This window comes from Bos indicus x Bos taurus, chromosome 9 (assembly GCF_003369695.1).
Source record: "Bos indicus x Bos taurus breed Angus x Brahman F1 hybrid chromosome 9, Bos_hybrid_MaternalHap_v2.0, whole genome shotgun sequence".
NCBI classification, from domain to species: Eukaryota; Metazoa; Chordata; class Mammalia; order Artiodactyla; family Bovidae; genus Bos; species Bos indicus x Bos taurus.
The window spans coordinates 50981946-51008975 of record NC_040084.1 but is presented as its reverse complement, the minus strand read 5'-3'; the positions used below and the strand labels follow the sequence as shown (position 1 = coordinate 51008975).

Below are 27030 nucleotides of genomic sequence, written 5' to 3'. Positions count from 1 at the left end.
GACCAGAAAGCCAGGCTAAACAAAATGGTTAACAGCAGGAGAAAGGGAGCCCAGTGAATGCTATTTCAATTCAGGTTTCACTTGTGATTTCTTCCTGTCTAGTAAGTTTGTTCAGTTTTAGGGTTCAAAAGAGAGTTTCCATATTTAACTTGAATAGAGACCCATCCATGAAAGAACTTTCCAGAATAGGGAAAACATCTCCTCCTCCCCGAAACACCTAACCAGAGATACCAGTTCAGCATTTGGAGCTGAACTTTGCTTCCTTCAGAGCCCACAGTATTAGTTCCTCTCTGACTGTGTAGGCATGTTCATCATGGATGGTGATTTTCCCCTCTGCCTTCTCCCAAGTAACATGACAAGAGGCAAAAGAGGAAATCAAGGCCTGGCAGCACTGATGGAGCTGGAACTGGGCCTGCAGTCAGAACACCTGCATTTGTGCACCAGCTGTGCACTTCTGTATGAGCAGCCTGAGGGGAGTCAGTGGACACTTCTGAATCTCAGTTTCTTCCTGTGCAGAATGTGGTTAATACCACTTCTTTCTTTCCAACAGGATTTAAGTAAGGCTCAAATGAAAGAATGTCCATGAATGCGTATAAAAGTGCAACCCTAATGGAAAGGGCTACTGTTGCCAACTCCAGTGGAGCCTCTGGCTGTGACCATCCAACAAGAAAAGTTTTTCACTTAAAAATAACGATGCAGTCTTATGTCTACCAGTGTAGGGAAAGAGAAATTCATGGCCATCTCAGTTGCATTATCCAGAAAAGGCATCACCAATTCTGGTTAGCTTTAAAACTGGGCTGCCGCTGCACTCGATTTTTTGTATTTAGGATATTCAGGCTCTTCGTGTTCAGTCACTCAATCGTGTCTGACTCTCCATGGTCCCATGGACTGTAGCCTGCCAGGCTCCTCTGTCCATGAAATTTTACAGGCAAGAATACTGGAGTGGATTGCCACTTCCTACTCCAGGGGATCTTCCCCACCAAGGGATGGAACCCATGTCTCCTGCATTGGCAGGCGGATTCTTGAGCACCAAGCCACAGACCGTCCCTGGTAGCTATAACCCTCAAGAGGACCTCTGGCACCACATATTAGTAACCACAATAATTTTAGCCGCACCCTGATGGCAGGCCTAGCCCAGGACGCCTGCAAACTACTCAATATCTTTAACATCTTACAACCTCTTCACATTTATTGCGTCCTTTTCTGGGTGTCATTTATAGCAGCCCGCATTAGTCAGGAAGGGAATAGTGGGACGGTACACTTAAAGCCAATGGCACACACACAAAGTAGCAGCAGGAACAACAGCACTAACCACCAGCAGCTCATCCTGAATCGATGCAGGCCTCCCACCTGTAGAGAGGTCCAAAGCTTGAGGGCCACATCCAGTCACTAGGCTTGCAAATAAAGACAGTTTGCATCCATCAGGAGCTCTGCGACATTCCGGAGTTGCCCGGAGAGGCTGTGTCGGAAGCCGATCTCCCACTCCGCCGTTCAGGGGGGTCCCATCCGACTCAGAGAGTCCTGCCACCACCCTCAGGTCCCTTCCACCACCTTAGGGAGTAGCCCGGCCAGTCCCTCCCTGTGCCAGCGCCAGAAGGCCCCCGTGGGGCGCGCAGCCGGGTAGGGACAGAGGTTCCCGGTGACGCCGGGCCTCACCAGAGCTGGAATCCCAGGTGAGGGTCGCACCCTGGCAAAGCGGAGTCCGCGCGCCTGTCCCGGCTGGAGACCCGAAGGCGCGGGCTGGGCCCGGCGCCTGAAGTGCAGGCGGGGCGAGGTTCGCCCGAGGCCGCTCAGAGCTGCCCTCCCTCTTCTTGTTGGCAAAGTGGGGCGGACGGGGCTGGGCCAGGGCCAAGTTTTACAAACACTGTCTCCCCAGGAGTTCAAGTGGGGGAGGCAAGAGGCGATCGGTTGGCGGCCCGAGCCGCCACGCGGAAGGGAGCAGCGGGGGGCCCAGCATCCTGCAGCCGGGGACCGGGAGAAGCCGCCCAGCTCAGACGAGGTGGTGTTCCCGCCGGGAAATGACCTGCGCGACCCGCGATCCGCTCCCGGGGGACCCCAGCCGCGCTCCAAGGTCTGTAGCCTAGATGGTTTCCTTCTGAACGCTTGGGGAGCCCTGGGGCTTCCCCGGCCCCGCCGCGCCGGGATGCGGGCGGAGGGTCTGCGGAAGTTGCTGAAAACCCCAGGGGCAGCGCGCCTTGCGGGCGAGGAAGAGAAGAGAAGGCGGAACGGGGAAGTCTCCGGGCGGGAACCAAGGACTGCACACTAGATGAGCCGTCACTGTTTGCAAGAAAAACCAAAACACTAGCCCCAAGCCCGCAAGCCTTCTACCAAACGCATGGAGTCCTGAACCAATGTGTGGGCGCTGCTCCCTGAAACAAGGCGTTGCTTATGCCTGGACGTGAAAACACACGCATTTCCAAAAGGACACACCCACGTTTCACCGATTAGGATCCTTAGTTGGAGTAATCAAAGTTGGGAGGGAAAGGTAATTTAGCACTCTTTCTGTTAAAAAAAACAGAGTGCTTTGGCAGATAAAAAGAAAAAAATGGTCCCTCTAGGTAGGAGGAGATTGGCCCAAGGAGAGGAGCGGAAGCAGGAAAAGGAAGTAGCTGGTTTGGTCGCTGGGCCAGAGCACAGGAGGCACCCGGCTTGAGATGGCCGCTAAGGGAGCCTCCTATGGAGTTAATTAGAAGAGGGTCTTGAAGAAGTTTTAATTAGATTCGAAAGGCAATTAAGAGCCATTGTAGAGGGGTGATCGGATGACAGTCACGCTTCAAGAAGGAAGAGAGGCGGGGCAATGCATTGGGTAGGTTGGGGAGAACAGAAAGCAAGGAGGTGAGCTGGGGGGCCTGCCGGAGTCCTGACTCCAAGGAGTCGAAGAAGTCTGCAAGAGACAGCAGCTGGTGGAAAGGAGAGAGAGAATGGCCAGGCCATGATTACAGGTGAGGGGGATTAGATGGACAAGGATTGAGAAATAGAAGCGAGGGGAGTTGTAGAAAAACTTTAGTTTCAGATGTGCTAATTTCACTAGTTTCTTCTCTCGCTGTCTCTCTCTTACACACACACATACACACACACATCATGCCATCAGGATAGGTTTCTCAGCAACATTTCCTAATTTATTGAACCTTTCTCTAAGGCAGACCCTAGTAAAATCAACCTAATTTCAATTAGGAAATTTTCATTAAGCACCTACCGTATGTGAGGCTCTTTCCTAAATGGTGTTTCTGTAACTGAGCTGAAGAGAATAGGAAGGAAGAGAAAAGTAACATATATCAGAGGCCACACGTTTTTCATACGTAGTAGGTGGGATCCACAAACTGAGAAACCTTTACAAAAGGACCTCAGCCAGGCTTCCTGTAACTTGCCAGAAGCCTCTGTGAGCCATATCACTTCTTTTTTTCATGTATCTTCTACCATGTATTTCCATCCAAATCTTTATTTGTTTCCAAGGGAGTTAAAGAAAGGAGTCTATTTTAAAGAAACTTGGACATACATTAAACTTTCCTTATTTAACATGTCAAGTCATCTATAGCTAGAGGGGTTAGATTTGAGCATAATATTTGTATACATTTAATACTACTTTCCAATTAAGGTACAGAAACCCCTTTCTCAGATTTCCTAGCTGTCAAAAGATAGGAATGGTATACTGGATGGCTTTTTGTTAGGAGAAACACAGGCAATTTGAGTAGAGGCCAGTGGAATACAAGTGTGTCAACATTCTCGTGATTATAGTATAAAGGAACTGAGACTGCCTGGCTTAAACACCAGAGCACAAACTGCCTTCCACATCATTCATTTCTCTTTCTCTTTTACATGCCACAGATAGTCAACCTACAGTGTTTTTTGTTTGTTTTTTTTGCCACACCGCGGCTTCTGGGATGGTCTTAGTTTCTAGACCAGGCATTGAACCCCGGGGCCACAGCAGTTAAAGTGCCAAATTCAAACCACTGCAGCACCAGGGAATTCCCTCCTGGCTCTATTTCCTGTTTAAAACTAAGCTGAAAAGAGGACCTTTTTTAATTTTTTTTTCCTTAGGAGCTTCCTAAGTGGTATTCAGAAAAGAACTTTTCACCTGAAAATGTTTGTTAGAAATTAATATTTGGAGGATATTGGAAGAAAAATGGGAAACTATTTTCTGCAATAGTTGTCTGAATAAGATGTAGTCCCAATATATCAAGAGAATTAAAGTTTTTGGAGTCCTTTCAAAAGCACTTTTTTCCAGGTGTAGACATACTACTACAAGCCTGGCCCATCCTGTGCAATATTTTATAAAATATACCACATAATAAACCTCAGGTACAACGAAGTAAACTGGCCAGGCTGTTGGCTCTGAGTTGGAAGATGTATATATGCAATGGAGTCTGTCTGCTTGTCATCACATAATTAATTTGAAAAGAAGACAAAAGGGTTTTATGAAATGATAGTGCATGGGGGCTGCCTTAGCAGCATAATCTGTATAGGGAGGCAACATTTTAGAAACCAATTGTAAAAATACTTCTGAAAGAGTTTCAGGTAGCATAGATCTGAATGCTGTCTTAATCAGATGATGACTATAAAGATAACATTCTTTTTATAATTTTGCAGTGTTTCATATAGAAAGGTCTAGGGAAAATATAACAAATACCTGCACACCTACTACCCCATTTAAGAAATAAAACAATATGTTATTCACCCCTCAGTTATAGCTCCTTAATGGCCTTCTCCTCTCTTCCCTACCAGAGGAACTGCCATCCTGAATATAGTTTTGCCACTTGAATTTTAAAATATTTTTCTAGATATTTTTACACACATAAGTTTATTTTTCATGTTTTAAAACCTTATGTAACTGATATAAAACTTTTGAATAAACCACACTTTATAAAAAATATATTAAATATCTCAAATGCAAAAGGCATCTTAGAAATGCTGCTACACTTTTCAGGCTTACATAATGTAAGATATTGGTTCAAAGGCCTGTTTGCTCTTCCAAACCAGTTATATTTTCAAAAATTGAAGTTCTACAAAACAGTAAGAGGCAGAATTAGTGATTACAGTATGTTTTGCCTTTTTCAATAAGAGCAAAACCTATATATATTACAAACTATCTGCTTAGTTGTGTATATAAGCCAAAAAAACACAAAATAGACTAGTAGGTATGTGTTATTTTAAATAACTGTACGTTCTAATACTTGCCCCTTCAGAAACACTTTCCAATAAAAATTACTACTTTTCATTTGGAGTACTTTTATGAATACAACAGGAAGGATTCTGCTGTATGTGTCAAGAGTATTAGGAAATAAAAAGTATCCTAGTTTCTTTCTCCATTATAAATAAAAACAAGAGTGAGGTAGACTGTTTCCAAAGATGGTCACACTAGAGGCCCTATGCAGCACCCCTTTCTGCAATGAGATTTTGCCACTCTTCCTCCTATCAAGTGATATTGAGTTATTCTTCCACCACTGTTCCTACCTAAGCTGGGCTAGTCCTCACTTTTATTAAGAAGATGCAGCCATAGACCTGACTCTACATGGCTTACAGGCTAATCTTTAAAAGACCTTGTAACTTCTCTTTTTGCACTCTTGGAACCTCTGATGAGAGAGCAGAAGTGAGGTGCCTCAGCCAACAACCTGGCTGAATGCAAGCCCAGCCAATCAGCTAGCTGAAGGTGGCCGTAAGAATGCTCACGAAAGATCAGACCAACTGCCCAAACAATCCACAGAATCGGGAGAAACAATACATCATTATTCTTTTAAACCAGACATTCTCAGATGGTTACAATGCAGCAATAAACAACTGAAAGAAAGTAATATGAGAATGGGCTTGTACTGGTCAGGCAAATGGACAGGCACATTTGACAGTAAGCTGAAGTCATAAGAAAATGTTCACAAAGGGAAGTCTTACCAGTTCAATGTCACAGTACAATTAAATATTTTAAAATTCTTGGGGCATCATTCCTTCCCAACTCACAGTCCTCTGAGGGATGTCTATGAACTGAAACTACACTAGATGAAATTTTTCACACAACCAACTCATATGACACTGTACTTATTGCTAAGTATGTGTGGGAGCCCTGAACTCCTCTGTTATCAGTATTATTTATACTTATACAGGAGTTTATAATCCAAATACACAAATATATACCAATTTCCAGAACAATAGAAGCAGTAGGTATTATGTGTAAGCTGACTCAATTAAAAATCTTCGTTGGAGGAGAATCCAAAGCTAGGAAGTTTAAGGTAAGAAAATTATTTAGCAGTGTTTTAATAAAATGAGAGGCTTCTCAGGTGGCACAGTGGTAAAGAATCTGCTTGCAATGCAGGAGACACAAGAGACTCAGGTTTGATCTCTGGGTTGGAAAGATCCTGTGGAGTAGGAAATGACAACCCACTCCAGTATTCTTGCCTGGAAAATTCCATGGACAGAGGAGCCTGGCAATGGGATCTGGCAGGAAGTGGGATGGCACTCTATAGAGGGAACAAATGGAAAAGACAAAGAGAACTTGCCCTTTGTAGGAAATGGGTGGGAGGAAGAGTTGTCTATAAGAACATTCTTCAGCATAGTAGGATCTGATGGTTAGGATGCTTCCATTTGCAACTAAACCGAAATTCAATCAAACAGGCTTTTAAAACCCTCAAAATCAAAACAAAACCCGAAAACAAAATAGGGAATTTATTCAATCAGACAACATAACCCTTCTGCAATGACTCAGTCCTGGAGGACAAAAGGCATCAGCAGGACTGAGTCTGGCTCATTTCATCTCCTGGCAACTGAATGCATTCTGGTGACCAGAACTGCTGGTCAGAAGATGGTGTAAGTTTGTATTCAGTACAAAAAGGAGCCACAGCTTGAAGAGTTCCACCTGAGGCCCAGAATTAGTTTTATTGCCCATCATTTTAAACAATCTGTGTGTGTGTGTGTACAGGTGTGTGTAAGGAGGGTTGCAATGCTCTGGTCAGTCCTGAGTTCACACACTAACTTCTAAAACCAAAGAATCAGCTGCTTTCTAATCATATGTTCTAAGAGTCCGAGAGTCAAATTTTCCCAAAGAAAATCAGGGTGGTGGTTCAAGAATGGTTAAATTTGGCTTGAACAGGCAAAATAAATAAAATAAAAAATGTCTACTATAATCAATGTACTTTTAATACAGTAACACTTGCATTTTTATCATCTCTTGGTTATGACTTGGAGTAAGTATACTTGGAAAACTCTTTCTCTTCTATCCTGACTTAACAACTTGAAATAGGTTGTATCGATATTTAAGTGAGTTGCAAAAACAAAGGTTATTTATCTCTTAACCTACAGTTTCCCTATTTCTTACTGTAGAGGTAATAGACCTTTCTAGGAAACTACTCTTAGAAGATTAGAAGATTTCATCTAAAAAATGTACTTATTTGAAATTCCACAACATTCTTAACGAAAAAATATTATCTGCATAATTACATTAAATGGCTTCTGGAATACATTACCACTAATGATGCTAATAGAGCTAGCCCAGATGCAAACTATAAAAACATCCATTATCTTTTGTCCTTGAAGGAACTTCAAAAATTGCTTTTTTTCTTGTAGGAAGCCTACCAATGCTGTAGTCTAATTTCTTATATGTTGTTTTGTAACGTGTTCTACACAGCCCTGATAGCTCATAGAAGTTTCTGAAATGATTCTGAAAATATATCTCATAATTTCATATTTTTTTCTGTGGCCCAGTTTTATCTGTAATTGATTTAACATCTGTACTCACCAACATATTTAAATCTAATTTTTATTTCCCTTCCTATCTTGTATTCAGCCTATAGATATTGGCACTATACACAACAAAAACATTTTCTACTATTTTATAAGAAATAAATTGTTACCATTATTGGTAATACATAAAGTTTCAAATGTATTTCATTGTGCATCAGTGTTCTATTAATTTATAGAATTTACAAATATCTTTAGTGATAAAGAAATATATATGCTGGATCTCAAGTTTATAAAAGAACAAATGTCCTACAAATATGATGTTCATTAAAAACGAAGTAAAGGTGTTGTAAAGTAGGCAAGAGCATGATGATACAAATTATATGTAATGGAAACTTCTGCTAGCTTTGAGTGGTCATATGACATGTCATTGATACTATACAATGTTTTGAATATAGTTATTAAAATGTCTTTATTTTCTTGTATATAGGTCATAACCTTTTTTTGGATTAGTCAGTGTTCTCTGGAGAAAGGATATATGTGTAGGTAGATACGTATGCATGTACATGGGCTTAACAGATGGCTCAGATGGTAAAGAATCCACCTGCAATGCAGAAGACTCAGGTTCTATCCCTGGGTCGGAAAGATCCCCTGGAGAAGGGCATGGCAACCCATTCCAGTATTCTTGCCTAGAGAATCCCATGGACAGAGGAGCCTTGCAGGCTACAGTTCATGGGTGGTGCAGTCGGACACGACTGAGCAACTAACACTTTCACTTGTACTTCATGCATGTACATATGTTTACACAGTATTATAAGGAATTGGGTCATGGATTATGGATGCTGGTGAGTCCAGAATCTGTAGGGTGGACTGGTAGACTGGATACTCATGAGAACCGGTGTTTTAGTTCAAGTCCAAAGGCAGTCTGCTAGAGAAAGAGGAAGAGCCAGTGCTGCTGATGAAGTCTGAGGCAGTATGCTTGAGAAATTCTCTCTTGCTTGGAAGAGGCTAAGCTTTTTGTTCTATTCAGACCTTTAGTTGATTGTATAAGGCCCACCTACATTAGAAAGGCATTATGCTTTACTTGAAATACATTGATTTAAATGTTAATCTCACCCAAACATGAAGAGTACATCCAGAATAATGTTTGACCCAAAAATCTGGGCATTCCATAGTGCCAAGTTGACATGTAAAATTAACCATCACAAATGCACTTTTGGTCAACTTGGTATCCATACATAACTCCTGAAACCATGAGTTGTGTCCGACTCTTGTGACCCCATGAACTGTAGCCCACTAGGCTCCTCTGTCCATGGGATTTTCCAGGCAAGAATACTGGATTGGGTTGCCATTTACTTCTCCAGAGGATCTTCCTGACCCAGGGATCAAACCCAGGTCTCCTGCATTGCAGGTGGATTCTTTATCACTTAGTCACCTGGGAAGCCCCTATTAAAGACAATAAGAAGGTCACAATTCTGCCTAACATGGTACAACTGTACCTTGTTGTATACAAGGTTGTCTGCGTACAACCAAAAATGCACTAGCCCTTTCCCCAGAAGAGGATACAGGGTCCTTAGATGTTTACTCTCCTTGATATCCTGTAACTTAAATACTATGGTGGAAAGTTAACAATACTTAAATATCCTGATATAAAGATAATATATCTTATACTGCCTGATAAGGAGATCGAATAAGAAACAACCAAGCTATTTGCTATACAAATACACACAGAGACATATTCATAGCAAAATAAGGAGGAAATACGGCAATCTTAGTCCTTGTTTCTGTAACTGGTCACGTGGTCCTGGCTGGTATTCATGACTGCTTCCTTCCACTACCCAGTCCGTGTTCTCTTTGCTTTTGGCAAGCATCTCTGCTGGTTCTGGTTCTCTACCTGGTGAGGTGACCCAAACCTTAATACCTGACAGTACACTAGCACATAGGGAATATCTAGGCACCAGACCAGGCAGTAAGCAACAAGCAGGAAAGTCAGGTGAGGACAGGGGAAATGCCCAAAGAAGCAGACTATTTTAATGTGTTTTAATCTTATTCTACTAAAAGTGCTGTAAACATTTCAACAACTACTTTTTTCCTTCAGTTTTCTAAGTGCTTTAGACCTATTGTCTGAATAATCCCATTTCTCTCCCAATCAGCGTATTTTTATGGTACAAAAACCTCTACCAGTATATGTGCTGGTTTTAGAGGCCATGTATCAGAGGATGCTGAGGAATAAATTATCCTCTTGTTTTTTAATCAAGATGTTTTCTAGTTTTCAAAGGAAATCCTGAATGCTATTACCCATTCATGTACTATCGCATATATGTTTCATATGAAGGTAAGTGTGCGGTTTTATGGGAATGTAAATCTCATGCCTCTCACCAACACTGAATTCATAGTTGAAGTTTCATATTTCAATTAAGTAATTAAAACTTGTTGAAATGAAAAATCAACTTTAAATTGCCACCATTCAAAATAAAGTATCACGCATAATTAAACAATAGACTAGAAAAAGATGGAAAGTAGAGAGTTTGCAAAAGAGATGATAAATCTGAAAGTAATAAATTAAAATGACTCAAAATAGATGAGACATTAAGAGAAAATATAACTGCCTTTTAAAACATTGCCTATTTTATAAAACTTGGATCTTAATAGCTGTGCCTTTTACTAGAGACAGGCTAAGCTGTGGATCATCTCCAAAATTTTTTTCAACAAATATTTACTGAGTACCTACTATGTTTCAGGTATTATTCTAAACCCTGAAGACTGGGCTGTGAACAAAGCACTCTTTGTGCTTATCAAGCTAAAAATTGTAGGGGATAAATATAAATCAATCCACAGTTTGTCAAATAGTCATGATGGATGGAAGAGCCCATATTATTTTATTTTGGATTATCAATAAGGGTCTGATTTTTGTAGGCAATATTTGAGCAGAGATATAAGTAAAGTGAGAACTGGCATAGAGAAGATATATTGGGAAGAGCATTTCATCAAAGAGCAAGATGTTGAGGGCGGGGGGGGTGGTGGTGGGCATTGAGGAGCTAAGATCCGATAGAATACAGGCTTTGGCTGTTATTCTGGAGAATTTTAAGCAGAGAAATGACACGAGTACAAGTTACAAGAAGTATATGGATGTCGAGATTAGACTGAAAGGAAGCAAGGGAAGAACCAGAGGACTGGACGTAATAATCCAGCAGTAGTACTAATTTTGTAGTATTCAATATTTCATTTTGTGGTACTATTTATCCTGAGATGGATCTGCCCTGTATGCATTTAGACAAGGCTAATACTAATCAAAGCACTTTTACTTCAAAGGAATATTAAGATATTTTGTTTTCCACATCTCTAAAACTTATATATGAACATAATTGTACTACTTACAGAGGTCCCATACACTAAATGTGATAACAGAAAAACTAAATTCCCAAAGACAAAATACAAAAACCAAATAATGAATGTATAATTGAGAAGCGTGGTATTAACTAATCTTAAATTATTATGCTAAGTATATAGTATCCCAGTATGTGGGTTTGTAAAAAATTATTATTTCCAAAATAATTTATAGGATTTGTACTGCTTAGACTAGTTTGGACACCTGGGATGCTTTCTAAAAATATTGTTTTCTAGATTCTATCTAGTCTCAAAGTCTCCAGGGGTTTGAGGACTGGAAATTTACATTTTAAACAAGTTTCCAGATGATTCTTATATACAGTGATGTTTAAACCAGCAAATCTCAGAGTAACAGAAGAGTAGTAGTTTAAATATTAAGATAAAAGCAAGTAGGACTGTATTCTATTACTTTATTTCAAATCTGTTTTTTAATTGGGCACAAGATGAATAAAAGAAAATTAAAATCCCATTCAGTTCACTTCAGTCACTCAGTCGTGTCTGACTCTTTGCGACCCCATGAATCGCAGCACACCAGGCCTCCCTGTCCATCACCAACTCCTGGAGTTTACCCAAACTCATGTCCATCAAGTCAGTGATGCCATCCAGCCATCTCATCCTCTGTCGTCCCCTTCTTCTCATGCCCCCAATCCCTCCCAGCATCAGGGTCTTTTCCAATGAGTCAACTCTTCGCATCAGGTGGCCAAAGTATTGGAGTTTCAGCTTCAGCATCAGTCCTTCCAATGAACACCCAGGATTGACCTCCTTTAGGATGGACTGGTTGGCTCTCCTTGCAGTCCAAGAGACTCTCAAGAGTCTTCTCCAACACCATAGTTCAAAAGCATCAATTCTTCGGTACTCAGCTTTCTTCATTCCAACTCTCACATCCATACATGACCACTGGAAAAACCATAGCCTTGACTAGATGGACCTTTGTTGGCAAAGTAACGTCTCTGCTTTTTAATATGCTACCTAGGAGAAGGCAATGGCACCCCACTCCAGTACTCTTGCCTGGAAAATCCCATGGATGGAGGAGCCTGGTAGGCTGCAGTCCATGGGATCGCTAGGAGTCGGACATGACTGAGCGACTTCACTTTCACTTTTCACTTTCATGCATTGGAGAAGGAAATGGCAGCCCACTCCAGTGTTCTTGCCTGGAGAATCCCAGGGACGAGGGAGCCTAGTGGGCTGCCATCTATGGGGTCGCACAGAGTCAGACACGACTGAATCGACTTAGCAGCAGCAGCAGCAGGTTGGTCATAACTTTCCTTCCAAGGAGTAAGTGTCTTTTAATTTCATGGCTGCAATCACCATCTGCAGTGATTTTGGAGCCCCCCAAAATAAAGTCTGACACTGTTTCGCCATCTATTTCCCATGAAGTGATGGGACCAGATGCCATGATCCTAGTTTTCTGAATGTTGAGCTTTAAGCCAACTTTTTCACTCTCCACTTTCACTTTCATCAAGAGACTTTTTAGTTCCTCTTCACTTTCTGCCATAAGGGTGGTGTCATCTGTATATCTGAGGTTATTGATATTTCTCCCAGCAATCTTAATTCCAGCTTGTGCTTCCTCCAGCCCAGCGTTTCTCATGATGTACTCTGCATAGAAGTTAAATAAGCAGGGTGACAGTATACAGCCTTAACGTACTCCTTTTCCTATTTGGAACCAGTCTGTTGTTCCATGTCCAGTTCTAACTGTTGCTTCCTCACCTGCATATAGGTTTCTCAAGAAGCAGGTCAGGTGGTCTGGTATTCCCATCTCTTTCAGAATTTTCCACAGTTTATTGTGATCCACACAGTCAAAGGCTTTGGCATAGTCAATAAAGCAGACATAGATGTTTCTGGAATTCTCTTAATTCTAAGAAAAATGAGTTAAACTATAATAAAAAATTGTAGAAGGATATGCTTTGTTGATTAGATGACAATAAGAAACCATTAGAATGAGACATTTACAGTAAGAATGACCTTAGGAAACCTGTAGAACAACTTTCTTACAGATGAGAAAATTGAGACTCAGAAAAACTGAATTAATAGCCAAACAGTCCAGACTGGATACATGGCTCCCATTTTGCCTCTGCTGTTTCCATCACCAAACCATCACTTGTCTATAAATATTCCTGTGATTTTTTATCATATTTTTAATTTCATACAGGCTTAAGTGATAGTAATATTTGGGAATCTTTTTATTTTCCAAAAAATGAAATAGAAAAATACAAAGAGTGAGAATCCTTCCAAAAATCCTGAACCCAAACCAATGTAATCAGTAATCTATTTCTTCTTTAAAAACATTAACATGGTATTTTCTTTCACATTACTTTGACATACTTGGGCTACTCATAGTGACCACAAATATTTGTGGTAGGTAGACTGAGGCTTCCCTGGTGGCTCCGTGGTAAAGAATCTGCCTGCCAATGCAGGAGACGCAGGAGACCTGGGTTCAATCCCTGGGTTGTAAAGATCCCTTGGAGGAGGAAATGGCAACCCACTCCAGTATTCTTGCTTGGAAAATCCCATGGACAGAGGAGTCTGGCCCATGGGGTTGCAAAGAGTCCAACATGACTTAGCTACTGAGCACCCACGTGCATGCACATGGTATCAGTGTTCAGAATTACCTGTTCCCAACACTGCTGGTGATGACTCACCATGGTTCCAATAGGATGAGTAGCCTTCTTGCCCAATGACTGAGCTGGGTCACATGACTTTCTTTGACCAACACAATATGAAGACTTGATGAGCACTATACACACTTAAGGGACTTCCCAGGTGGCACTAGTAGTAAAGAACCCACCTGCCAATGCAGGAGACATAAAAAAATGTGGATCTGATCCCTGGATCTGGAAGATCCCCTGGAGGAGGGCATTGCAACCCACTTCAGTATTCTTGCCTGGAGAATCCATGGACAGAGGAGCCTAGTGGCTACAGTCCGTTGAGTCACAAAGAGTCGGACATGACCAAAACTATTTAGCACACACGCACACATACACACTTAAACACTTTGGGATGCATTTCTTGTTGCTGCCAATTCTCCTGCATCAGTGGCCCCTGCCACTGCAAGGGTATATCCCAAATGAGCCCTTCTCTTTCAGCCTGGGTCCTGGTGAGGCAGACCTGAGCCGGAACCACACCTTGAAGGACAGCCACAGCAACCAATCCAGAGAAGCCCACTTGCCACGAGTGAGAAATAGATGTTACTGAAAGCCACTGACATTTTGAGATTGTTATTCATTGTAACCTGATAAAGCTAGCACACAAATGCTTCCATATCCAGAGCAAAAATCTGGTAACTGAAGCAGAAAAATATCAAAAGTTTTGAGGTTCCCAAGCCCCAAATCTTTGTTATAAAAAATGTGTAAATATCTTATCAATGTGCCTGCATATATATTAGTGATAGAATGATCTTACATAGTTTAGCTGTCAGTATATGAATAGGTACATATTTCAGTTATGGTCATTTGTGTCTAGAAAATAGGTGTAATGAATCTACATGACAATTTCATAATATAAAATTGCACCAACATGCAGAGAGGAAATGTCACAATTTATCTGGGGATATAACTTTCAGAGTCCATGGAAATATAAGGAAATATTTTTTTAAAATTATAATCTCATGGCCAGTGTTGGTTTCACAGTAGAAGAAACAACTTGCTTCTCCTTATGAGTTTTTTTCAAAGTTTTTCTTCTTAATATTCTTCATTCTCCTACCGATTACTGAATATCAGCTCAGACAAAATATTTTTGAATTTTATTCTTTCAGTGTATTCAGTGGCAGGGAAAATTTTCATAGAGTTTGAAGGACCACTTGATTACAGATAATATTAATATCACCTCTGGGAAAAAGCTAGCAATAGGTGTATTTTGCCTATCAGTGTTTAATAATATCATCCGGTGGTGGTGTGAACTGAAGCCAGTTCACAGTGTGCGCATCTCATCCCAACTCAGCCTTGAAGGGCTTCACCTTGATAGCCTGAAATCAGTCACAGTGGGAGAGTTTAGAAGACAAAAATTGGAAAGCACTACAAATCAGGGCTTTTCCCCCCTCCACCAGAAAGTTGGTGTCTAAACACTTATCAGTGTACCAATAGGGTTATAAATTCAACTTCTTTAACATTTCATATTTTAACGTTCAAAGCATTAATAAAATAGACATTCTAATTTGATTTATGGGGTAAGGATTTGAAGCTACAGAATTACAATGGGAGCTAGTGGCTTTTTACAGTCTTCCCTGGCGGCCTCAGTGGTAAACAATCTGCCTGCCATTGCAGGAGATGTGGGCTCAATCCCAGGGTCAGGAAGACACCCTGGAGGAGGAAATGGCAACCCACTCCAGTATTCTTGCCTGGAGAATTTCATAGACAGAGGAGCATGGCTACAGTCCACAGGGTCACAGAGAGTCAGACATGACTTAGTGACTGAACAGCACCACCACCAGTGGCTTGGTACAGAGGTTGAGAAGAACAGAAGGCAGTGAGGAGAGAGCACCAGGAGAGCTGCTCCACTGACTCGAGACAGAAAACTGGTGCGCCCAGCATAAGACATGGGACCCTTGATTTTGACAAGGAGTGCCCACAGATGGGAAGTCAGAAGATACTCTGGAAGACAGAAGCTGAACAGTCGTTCAATAGTCTACAAGTTTTTCTACTTTCTGGGCAGATACACAGGGCCAGATACTGCTGACAAATAGTAAGAGTAACGTATGCTGCAAACACAGTTAAAGGTCTTTCAACTTTAGAAATATTTCTGATTATAAAAATGTATACCTATTTATTTTAGACTTTATTGGGTATGATTATCTTTAAGACTTTTAAACAAGTTAGCAGGGCTTCAACACTCTCAGTTCTTTATTTGAGGTGTGTGTCAGCAAAAAATCTCTCGAGTAAGAACAACTGTATGCCAGAATGTGTGTTAGTATTAACAGTTTTCTAGCTTTTGTTGTAATCTTAGCATCAATTTATAAATATTCTGTAGAACACATTGCTGAAATATAACTTCCCACTTTAAAAAGGTTTATAAGAGAAATTAAACACACATTTATTTGTGAGATTGAAATAAATACATGTATATATAGGTAACTAACATGTAATACTACTACTACTAAGTCACTTCAGTTGTGTCCAACTCTGGGCGACCCCAGAGATGGCAGCCTACCAGGCTCCCCCGTCCCTGGGATTCTCCAGGCAAGAACACTGGAATGGGTTGCCATTTCCTTCTCCAATTCATGAATAGGGTTCATGTAAAAGTATCTATTAGGGAAGAAATGGTTCTCATAATAAATTACTACCTTCCTTTATTTGAAGACTTTAGCAAAACAGATGACAGTAGTAAATGCTCTTACTATACCTTTAAAAATATATTATATATAAATATTTTAAAAATAGTCACTGATAAAGTTAACCTAAAATTTCTAGTTTTTTCTGTTACTACACAGTTGATTATTAGAATAGTTTATGGGCTAGTATAACATACAAATTAACTTGACAGTGAAATTCTATTGCGATTCAATGTTATTAATACTGAAATAAATATTAAAAATAATCAGATGCTGCAGCAGTTCCTTTATGCATTTCCAATGGGTAGACCATGATTCATATTTCACAGAATTTTAGGATACCAATGGTAAACACATATTCTGAAAATCTAATATATGAATAAAAATTGAGTTAGAAATTATGGGCCAAAGTATAAAGTAATCATGCTCAGAATTTTTTTTTAATTTATATCATCAAAGTATTAGTCAACTTCCTAATCTTCTTAAATAAAAATTAAAAATATTTTTCATAGAAACAAATTATAATGCATAATCTTTAGCAAATAATTAAAAATTACTGTAGTGAATACTTTTGATACTATACTATATTATGCTGCTTAGCAGCATTTTCCAAACTGTGCTCTAAGAAATTAAAGTTTCCAAGAGATGTTTACAGGTATTCCCTGGAAAATTGGCAATCACTACAAATCTCCACTCTATCTCACCTTTATCATGTCCATTATATAGAAGAGGTTCTAAAGTTCAGCAGTAAAGAAACCTAACTTTGTTGAATTCATTGTATCCCATACTTATTCACCGTAAAATTTCTTCTTGGCACATAACCATTTTTGAAAATTACTTTGTTTTTATACACATTCTGCAAACCTGCCCCACCCCTAATCTTTGCCTAGCACACATATCAAAATAGTTTTGTTGTCAATATATACTGTTGACTAAATGGATGGATGAATGTGTTTTATCTCATGACATTTATTCCAGTCTAGCTCACTAGAAGTAGTTTGGGTGTGACTAAAGACTGTGGAACAGCTTAGGAGCTAACTATACATCCATGGAGTTCTCTAGGCCAGAATACTGGAGTGGGTAGCCTTTCCCTTCTTTAGGGGATCTTCCCAACCCAGGGATCAAACCCAGGTCTCCTGCATTGCAGGCAAATTCTTTACCAGTTAAGCCACAAGAGAAGCCCAAGAATACCGGAGTGAGTAGCCTATCCCTTCTCTAGCAGATCTTCCCGAGCCAGGAATTGAACCAGGGTCTCCTGCATTGCAGGTGAATTCTTTACCAACTGAGCTACCAGTGTCAATACATACCGTTGACTAAGTGGACGGATGAATGTGTTTTATCTTGACATTTATTCCAGTCTAGCTCACTAGAAGTAGTTTGGGTGTGACTAAAAACTGTGGAACAACTTAGGAGCTAACTGGTAGGGAAGTACTTGGCTTCTACAAAAACCATGTCCCACAGTACACAATACTTTATAACTAAAAGTAGGAAAACACTATATTAAACTAATAACAATACCAAACAATACAAAACTAATAAATTAAACAAACTGCAAGTGAATAACTCTTATTTGGGGTAACTACTGAGAAAGTATAAAGGAAAAGTAAATAACAGTGTGACTGCAGTTTACAGTTTAATTGCAGACTCATGTAATTTTACAGTTTACAATATGCACCCGAGCCAATGGCATTTCATAGCATAAGGATGGATTGCTACCGTTCAGCACATAGATGATAGCTTATCTTCCAGGCTTATTCTCGTCTAATTTCATAGAGACTGTGACACAAACCTATTTACCCAAACCTTCCATTATATTCAGCAGTGTCCTGAAATGATCAGTTTTGAAAGTGAGCTAATGAGATACTCAAGCTTATCTTATTATTCTAAAGTACAGAATAATATGAACAATAAAAATCATTAGGCATTGAACAGAATTTTTATACAAATAAAATTTTAAACATCTCAGTCAGTTGTCTGTACAGATTTCTCATTTGTAACAGAGCTTTTTTTTTTTCCTTTGGTGTAATCTATATAACTTATCTGATCATATAACTGTTTTGCTTTAAAATTTTTCCTTAAAAATTTTACAGCTAAGACTGCACTAATCTACTTTACCAAATACATTGATAAAAATCTTCCTTCATCTGAAAATGTCTATTTTAACATAATAGCCTTTTTCCTTTCAAAATCAAATCAACCATTAATTGTATTCATATGCACAAAAATTTAAGCCAAAAATTTAGACTTATAAACAAAAATATTAAAGACACTCTGCTCTGCCAAAGGAAAAATCTTGGCCTCTATCCACATTCATAAAGCAATATATAAAATATACATAATAAATCATCTCTGATTAATTTATCTCTTCCCTTTTGACTTGTAGCTATAGGTGCCAATCACCTCATTTGCTTATTGACATTAATGTACTGCTAGAGAACTGGGCTACACGTATAAAACCAGAGCTGCTAGAATAGTGTTTTGGCAATAGATAACAATCTGTTAGGGGTCACTGACAAAATTTTTGGAGTAACTTAAAAAAAGAGTTATTCTGAAGTATCAATATTAAATGTGCTAAATGGAGAAGAACTAAGATGCAACACTGATAAATGGCTTTGAAAATTACTCTGTCAGTAATAGGCATCCTTTAATACCTTAAAGCAAAAAAGCATCCTTTAATACCTTAAAGTAAAAAATGAAAATCCAGAAAATTCACCAATAATATACATGGTACGTAATTTTTACTGACTTTCTTGGTTAGTATTTTTACACTTGCAAATTATGAGTTTTCAGTTTCTAAGTTAATTCCTAGGGAAACGCTAAAAAATAAAAACAATTCTGCCAAGAAATCAGTTTTGCTTTGCTACATATTGGCTCACAATTAATCACTCAAAAGGAAAGGAAGAATTTTAACTGCCTAAACATTTTGCTGCATATTGTATATTTTTATACAAGCAATTTAAATTGAGAGGATCCTTTAATTATGCTCCCAGAGTCAGGGAGATATCTTTGTCTATTAAGAGCCACCAGGAAGGTCATTTGTCTTACCAAAATTCTAAGATAAATAATAATAAAAAATTTAAAAAGTCAGTTGACAATGCTAGCACTAATGGGTCATCAGGCTTTAAACTTTAATGGATAATCTACATATTCACTTTTATTAAGGGAACCCTTGTACACTGTTGGTAGGAATATAAATTGGTATGGCCTTTATGAAAACAATATGGCGGTTTCTCAAAAAAGTAAAAACAGAAATACCACAGCATCCAGCAATCCCATTTCTAAGAATCTGCATTTCCACATTCATTTCAGCATTATTCACACATTCACAGAAGCCAAGATAGGGAAGCAACCTAAATGTCTGTTAAGAGATGAATGAATAAAAAAATGTGGTGCATCTATGTGTAAAATAGAATATTATTCAGCCTTAAAAAAGAAATCCTGCTATCTACAACAAGGATGAAACTGGAGGACATTGTGCTAAGTGAAACAAGACAGAGAAAAAAATACATGATCTCACTTCTATGTGAAATCTAAAATAGTCAAATTCATAGAAACAGAGAATATAATAGTGATTACCAGGGACTTAGGAGGAAGAAATGGGGAGATGTTGGTGAAAAAGTACAAAGTTTCAGTTAAGCATAGTAAGTTCTGGAGTAATGTACAACAATGTGACTAGAGTTACCAATACTTCGCTGTATACTTAAAATTCGCTAATAGGGTGGATCTTATTGTCACCACCAAAAAAAAAAGTGTTAACTATCTGAATAGGAGAATATATTAATTAGCTTGAATGTGGTGATTTTTTTCACAATGTATATCAAATTAACAAATTGTATACCTTAAAATATATACCATTCTTAATTGTCAAATATACCTCAACAAAAAATATCTCAATCAAAAGATCCAAAATTCTTGTCATGATAGAAGTTTTATTTTCTCTAAGTCAGCAAAATGGCTTTCCTGGTCTCTCAGCTGGTAAAGAATCTGCCTGCAACAAAGGAAACCCTGGTTTGATTCCTGGGTCAGGAAGATACCCTGGAGAAGGGAATGGCTACCCACCCCAGTATTCTGGCATGGAGAATTCCATGGACTGTATAGTCGATGGGGTCACAAAGAATCAGACACAACTGAGCTAATTTCACTTAGCTTAGTTTAGCTTAAGTTAGCAAAATACTGTTCTTAATTCTAAAATCTAAATGGTAAAATGTATGGGGAGGGAGGAGGGAGGAGGGTTCAGGATGGGGAACACATGTATAATTTTTTTTTAATTAAAAAAAAAAAGAAAAAAAAAGAAAAGAAATGGTAAAATGAAAAAGATAAAAGCTGAGAACAGGTTTGATTCTGATTTATAAAATTAGGAATGGGCAAAGCTGCACTAACTGATTTCAGAATCTCCTCCTAAAGGGGTCAAAAATTAGGCCCACAAGCCAAATTCAGACTGCAACTTAAAAATGTTTTTTACCATTTCCATTAGAAAAAAGCTAATAATAAACATATCAAAAGAAGAATTATATTTTGTGACACATGAAAATTACATGAAATTCAACTTTAAGTGTCCAGAAATACAGTTTTATTGGAATGTTACTACACGTATTCACTTATCAATGGTGGCTTCCAGACTATAAAGGCAGAGTTGAGTAGCAGCGACAGAGACCTACCTGATGCTCTCATCATTTTGCACTGCTGCTTGGCACATTATAAATCGTAGTGATACAGTTATTACTACCAACATTCTGAAAGCCACACATATTGTCATTCCACAATATTTTAAAAGTTTTATTACTAGTGCATACCCATAATGTTGGAACAACAAAAGAGAAAAGTAAATTCAAGTGTCATGTATTTAAGGCACGGAGGAGTATGGATTATTTTGTTACCAAATTAGAGGGCAAAGCATTGTGTTTAAAATGCAGTGACACTGTAGCCACTCTGGAAGACTATTACATACATGGGAATTACCATACTACGCACTCATCACAATAGTCTCAATTCATAGGAATGCAATGGCCAGAAAAATTAGAAAATTTAAAACAAGGTATCTTATCACAGCAGAATGTCTGCAATAATTAAAAAATGAAAATAAAGCTGCAAAGTAAGTTTCTAAGTGGCTCATTTGTTAGCCAAGCAAGGAAAGCCTTTTACCAATGGTGAGTTAATTAAATTGTTTTTGATTCATCAGCTGAAGAAATGTGTCCAAAGTAAACCTGCTTAAGACTAATAAATTAGCCTTTTGGACCAAAGAATTGAGAACACTGGGAACAACATCATTAGTCAATACAAAACCAAAGCAAATGATTCTGAGTGGTTCTCCTTGGCTCTTGACATGTCAACAGATGTTACTGATACTGCCAAGTTATCATTATTTATTTGATGAGTCAATGCCAAGGTTGAAGTGACTGAAGAGTTGGTTTCTATGAGTGGTCTGCATGGAACAATTACAGACAAGAATATTTTCTAGGAAGTTAAGAAAATATGAATTCAGTATAACCTAAAGTAGAATCAGAATAACCTAAAGCAGAAAACAAAAGGTTTAGTTGGTCAAATTTACAAAGCTTGTGAAAATGCAGTTTAAAACCTATAATTGTTTACTGTATTATTCATCAACAAGTACTTCATGAAATATATATGATTTAATATTGTGTTATTGTGCTACTGGAATAGCAATGTCAGTGGAAAACTTCATCTAACCATCATTAGTTCTGCTATTTTTCATCAGATAAAGAAGCTGAGTATCCTTATTTGTCCTCTCATACAACAGTTAGCTAAACAGTGGTAGTTTTATTGTGAGTTTTTGAGATCAGAGCTGATACTGAGATTTTTCTGAACTAGAAGAAATGCCCTCAACCACTATTACAGAATACTGAATGGCTTTGGAATTTAGCTTTTGTTGCAGGCTTGATAATGTTTTGTAAAGAATTCAACCAAAAATTCAAACAGTGCACAACAATATGACAATAGTTATTCCCACTATATTGGATTCACTGGGATTAAGGGAAAGATTCAGACTTAAGGAGAACTGTAGAGCAGTGTTTCTCAAAGCGTGGCTCTCAGAGCAGCAGGAGCTGCTGCTAAGTCGCTTCAGTCATGTCCGACTCTGTGTGACTCCATAGACGGCAGCCCACCAGGCTCTGCCGTCCCTGGGATTCTCCAGGCAAGAACACTGGAGTGGGTTGCCATTTCCTTCTCCAATGCGTGAAAGTGAAGTCTCTCAGTCATGTCCGACTCTTACTGACCCCATGGACTGCAGCCTACCAGGCTCTACCATCCATGGGATTTTCCAGGCAAGAGCAGCAAGAGCAGCAATGCGTAACTAGTATTATAAACGCAAATTCTACTGTATCAGAAGGCTTCCCAGGTGGCTCAGTGTTAAAGAATCTGCCAGACAACGCAGGAGATGTGGGTTTCATCCCTGGGTCAGGAAGATTTCCTGGAGAAGGAAATGGCAACACACTACAGTATTCTTGCCTGAGAAATCCCATGGGCAGAGAAGCCTTGCAGGCTACAGTCCGTGGGGTCACAAAGAGTCAGACACCACTTAGTGACTAAACAACAACTGAATCAGAAGCTCTGGAGGTGAAACCACCAAAAGAGTGCTTCTACATGAAACTTAATACAACAAAGTAATACTGATAACAACTAACACCGAATCCTAAAGTTAACACAGAGCTGCTTTATTACTTCCTGTGCTATGGAAAGGTAAGACAAATGACAGGAGCTCCATTCTCACATGAATTTGCAGCAGATGTATTTTCTGAGTTCCAACAGGAGGTCTGGCAGTGTTTTCTGGATCTCTGAATGTAAGTATAAAGAAAATACCTACTTGTCAAAATCTATTCAATTGTGCAATTGAGGAACTTCCACCTAAACTTCAATCAGGAAGTGAGTCGGGAAGTGAATAATCTGCAATGTAATATCCTGAAAGGAAAATATCAAGGGAAGAAAGAACCTAATGAAATTCTATTAATGCCTTCCAAGTGATAAATCTGCTCCATGAAAATCATATTCTCATGGATTAATGTATTTGGCAATCCTTATCTATATGAAAAGATATTTTCAAAGACAAAATATGTAAAATCTTACTGCAGATGAACATTAACAGATGAATATGTACAATCAATTTTTTTCTATTTTGATGACAGTAAATATTAACACTGACTCCAAATAAGTGAAACGTTACCCTCCTCCAAAGTATTTCTTTCAGTTAGTAGAACTACAATACAGAAAACTTCAATTATTTTTATGTTTTGAATTCTGTCAATAAAAATTTTGTGGAAATTCATTTTCTCTTTAGTTACATATGTACTTACAAAATAATCTCAAGTTTTTGCCTCTTAGCCCACAGTATTCAGTCTCCAAGTCTGCCTGAAATACTGCCTGAAATATTCAGTATCCAGGTCTTTACAGAAAATGTTTGTCAACCTCTGCCCTAGAACCAGATGCCTCACCTGGACACTTTTAAAGCACAGACTGACCATATAGTATCTAAGGCCAGATTGCTTGAGTGTGTATGCTTGGCTCTGCCAGTAGCAGCTATGGTCATGAGATAAGTTCTTTGATCTTTCTTTGTCTTAGTTTCCTCGCCTGTAAATGGGAGTAACCAATGATATCTATCATACAGGGTTATTATGAAGACTAAATGAGTTATAAATGCAATCCACAGGAAACAGTGCCTCACACGAAGTATTAATTCAATGATAGCTGTTAGCTTAACAGAAAAGCACTACTTCACCCAGTTGGTAGTCAAATTATAAATCCCATCCTCCACTGGAAAAGACATTTAAGATGCTTACATACATTCCTGAGTGAAAAGCAAGTGCTTGAAGATAGTAATGGAGAATAAGCAAGCCCTTTTCTTACTGCCCTTTGCTTCTGCCATCAAACAGAAGATGTGGGGCGTATCAAAAGGACAGCAACTCTCATACAATGGTTTCTTATGTGGAGGAGACTGGATTACTATTTTAATATTTTAAATGTCACATACTACATTCTTTATATTCTATAAAAGAATAGGCACAGTACTACTTGTAATTTATAATTTTAAAATTTGACATATGGCTGAATTCAATAATATATTCTTATTCATTCAACAACTATTTACTGAATGCCTACTATTTCCCACATGTATAAATTCACTAGCTTAAGAACTCTGGTAGGGGTAAAAATGCTTTCCTATACATACTATTGAGATTATCTTCAAAAATTTCCTAGAGATATATATTAACTATGCTAATTTTTAACCCAAATATGCTTCTTCTTAAATGACTACATCTTATAACAAGAAATTATAGAGTAGTGCTGTCCAACATGATAACCACTAGCCTCAGGGAACTACTGAACACTTGAAATGTGGCTAGTACAACCTAGGAATGGAATTTTTAATTAAATTCAAGTTAAATAAAACAGCCACATGTGGCTAGTGGCTGCTGTGTTGGACAGCAGAGTTCTATAGGATCACTCTAGGATGTGTGGATATTGGAAATTAACACTCTGCCCTGTGTGGGAAAATAAATTTTGTTACAGTAAACGTTTAATATTAGTTTGGTATTTGGAACAGCCCTGCTTTTTCATTCCACAAAATATTTTCTGTCTACTTTCTTAGCAGCAGAACTAAATCAATTTACAATTAACAAAACAATGTTTCTTTTCTTTGTTTCCTCCACTATAGCTGGTTTCTGATTATTTAAGGTGCTGGGGCACAGAAAAAACAAATAAATAAAATCCACATATAATTCAGATGACTTAAACCTTTCCCTCTGGCAAATTTTTAAGGCATCTGCTGAGCAGTTGTAAAATTATTTCATTTAGGACCTCTTGTTCTTATCTTTGCCCATCTTTTTATACTCTTACTATCCAACAGTAAAATAGATAAATATATCAGAAAAGTGGAGAAACTAAAAACTTTCAACTTGAATAATTAGTACATCAACTTAAAAAATAACCTTAACAGATGAAAAATAAGATTCTTCTTTCAAACAACTCTGACAATTTTGTACATACCAAACAGAATACTGGCCAGGTCATAAGACTCATTATTAATAAGGCATCCTTACATGGAGGTGTGAAAAATTAATTTTATTTTTGCATAAATATCATGATACTTTATTGTCCAAAGTGCTCCTTTCAAAATAAGTTAAAATGTTTCCATATTACTTTTATCAAACATGTAGTTACCGACTAAAGCATTATACCACTGATTAACCAAAGATAAAAATAATATGAGCCACTAAAATATTCTTGAAGGAAAGTGCTTACATTATTTTGTGAAAACATTTGTTTAAATCATTGATGCAGTGATTTAAGGGACAATTCCACATTTTTCTTTAAAATCCACAAATGTCTTAATGGGACATTAAGACATGCCCACCATTATAAAAACTAAACAAAACCAACCCCAAAACAAAATCCTACAAAAGCACATTCATTTTATTACAGGACATGTATGAAGTCACTGGGTAAAGCTCTTTTTTATGAACACTTTCGGAAAGCTCGCACTGAGTTCCAGCACAGCTCTATTATCAATCTGAGAACAGAAGGACACATCAAGTAAGGAGAGATCTTTGCAGGATTCCAGGAGTTTTCTTAAGGATGCCGGACTTACCATTCTTGTTCCTGTTTAAAAACAATACAAAACAAAACATTACACAACATTTATATAATATCCTGATGAAGAGTTCCTTTTGCTAATTATTTAAAATACATTTAAAATAGCCTTTTAAAAATTAAAAACATTTCTTAAAAGACTTAATATTGAAATTGTCCTGTAAAAAAATTTTTTCCAGCCAAGCTGGTCAATCTAGGACCTGAATTTCATCAATAACCTACCCATTTGATTTTCATTCCTACCTCCTACCCTTTCCAATCAGCTCCTCCAGACTTTCCTATTTCTGTTCACCCCAGTTCAAAACTGTTTGCACATCTCATTTTCCTGAACCTGTGGGTCAAATCAGGCCTCAATACTTACAATGATTCAACCTCTAATTCCATGCAGTGCAATTACTGAGCGACTACCCTATAGAAGCTTCTGTCTCAGGGCACTGGAGATACAAAGATGAGTAAGACACGTACCTGCCTTAAAGAACTCATTGACCAGAGTTGAAAGCAAATAAGTACAATACAACTTGGTAAGTTTTACAGTAAGTATAAAATGGCATGACTGGAAGACAAATGATGGCTGATGAGTACTATTTAGCTCATAATAAATTTGAAGTGATTATGGGGTATTCAGATGGAATATAAATCATATAAATCATGTAAAGCACCCGATACATGGCAGGTACTCAATATATACCAAATATGACTAGGCTCTAAGATGTCATGTGTAGTAACTACAGATTTTCTAGAGAGGGAAAAAAAAAAACCAACCCACAATGGTATTGCGTATACATTCGTGGGATGTGGATTAAAGTTTCTGAAACAGTAGTCTATGCCTTTTGCTCTGAGAAATCCTATCTCCTCCCCTCCCTGCCACAGACTCTAGAAGCTGTGACTATACTGCTATCCTGACTGTGACCAACCCTGTGACAAACCAATGCAGATCCTCCTGGGAATTCAGAATTGGGATTCGGTAAAGTCTCCAGTGCCCACTCAATCTCTTGAACTAAAGACATGGAAAACTGGGTCAGGATTGCTATATTTGGCCATGTGTACCCAGAGAAGTAGAGATGGCCAGCATGACAAAAGAAGAACAAAGCAAGACCAGAGGGAGATGCAGACACAGC

The 27030-nt window shown here is 38.4% G+C and overlaps 2 protein-coding genes across 4 annotated transcripts in view; one reads left to right on the top strand and one right to left on the bottom strand.

Annotated features, from left to right (window-relative positions):
• Positions 1-352: 352 nt before the first annotated feature.
• Positions 353-26900, top strand: LOC113898717. The gene is made up of 4 exons (XM_027552129.1): positions 353-557; positions 1128-1255; positions 1625-2942; positions 26301-26900. The coding sequence occupies exons 1-3, from the start codon at positions 353-355 to the stop codon at positions 2264-2266; spliced, it is 975 nt and encodes a 324-aa protein (XP_027407930.1). The 3' UTR covers positions 2267-2942; positions 26301-26900.
• Positions 25364-27030, bottom strand: part of FBXL4 (F-box and leucine rich repeat protein 4) — a 75552-nt gene continuing 73885 nt past the window's right edge. For 2 of the 3 annotated variants that reach the window (XM_027551359.1, XM_027551361.1), the window contains exon 9: positions 25364-25921. In XM_027551359.1, the coding sequence (XP_027407160.1) occupies positions 25758-25921 (164 nt within the window). In that variant the 3' untranslated portion in view covers positions 25364-25757. The remainder of the gene's footprint in view (positions 25922-27030) is intronic. The other variant, XM_027551360.1, reaches the window with a different exon arrangement.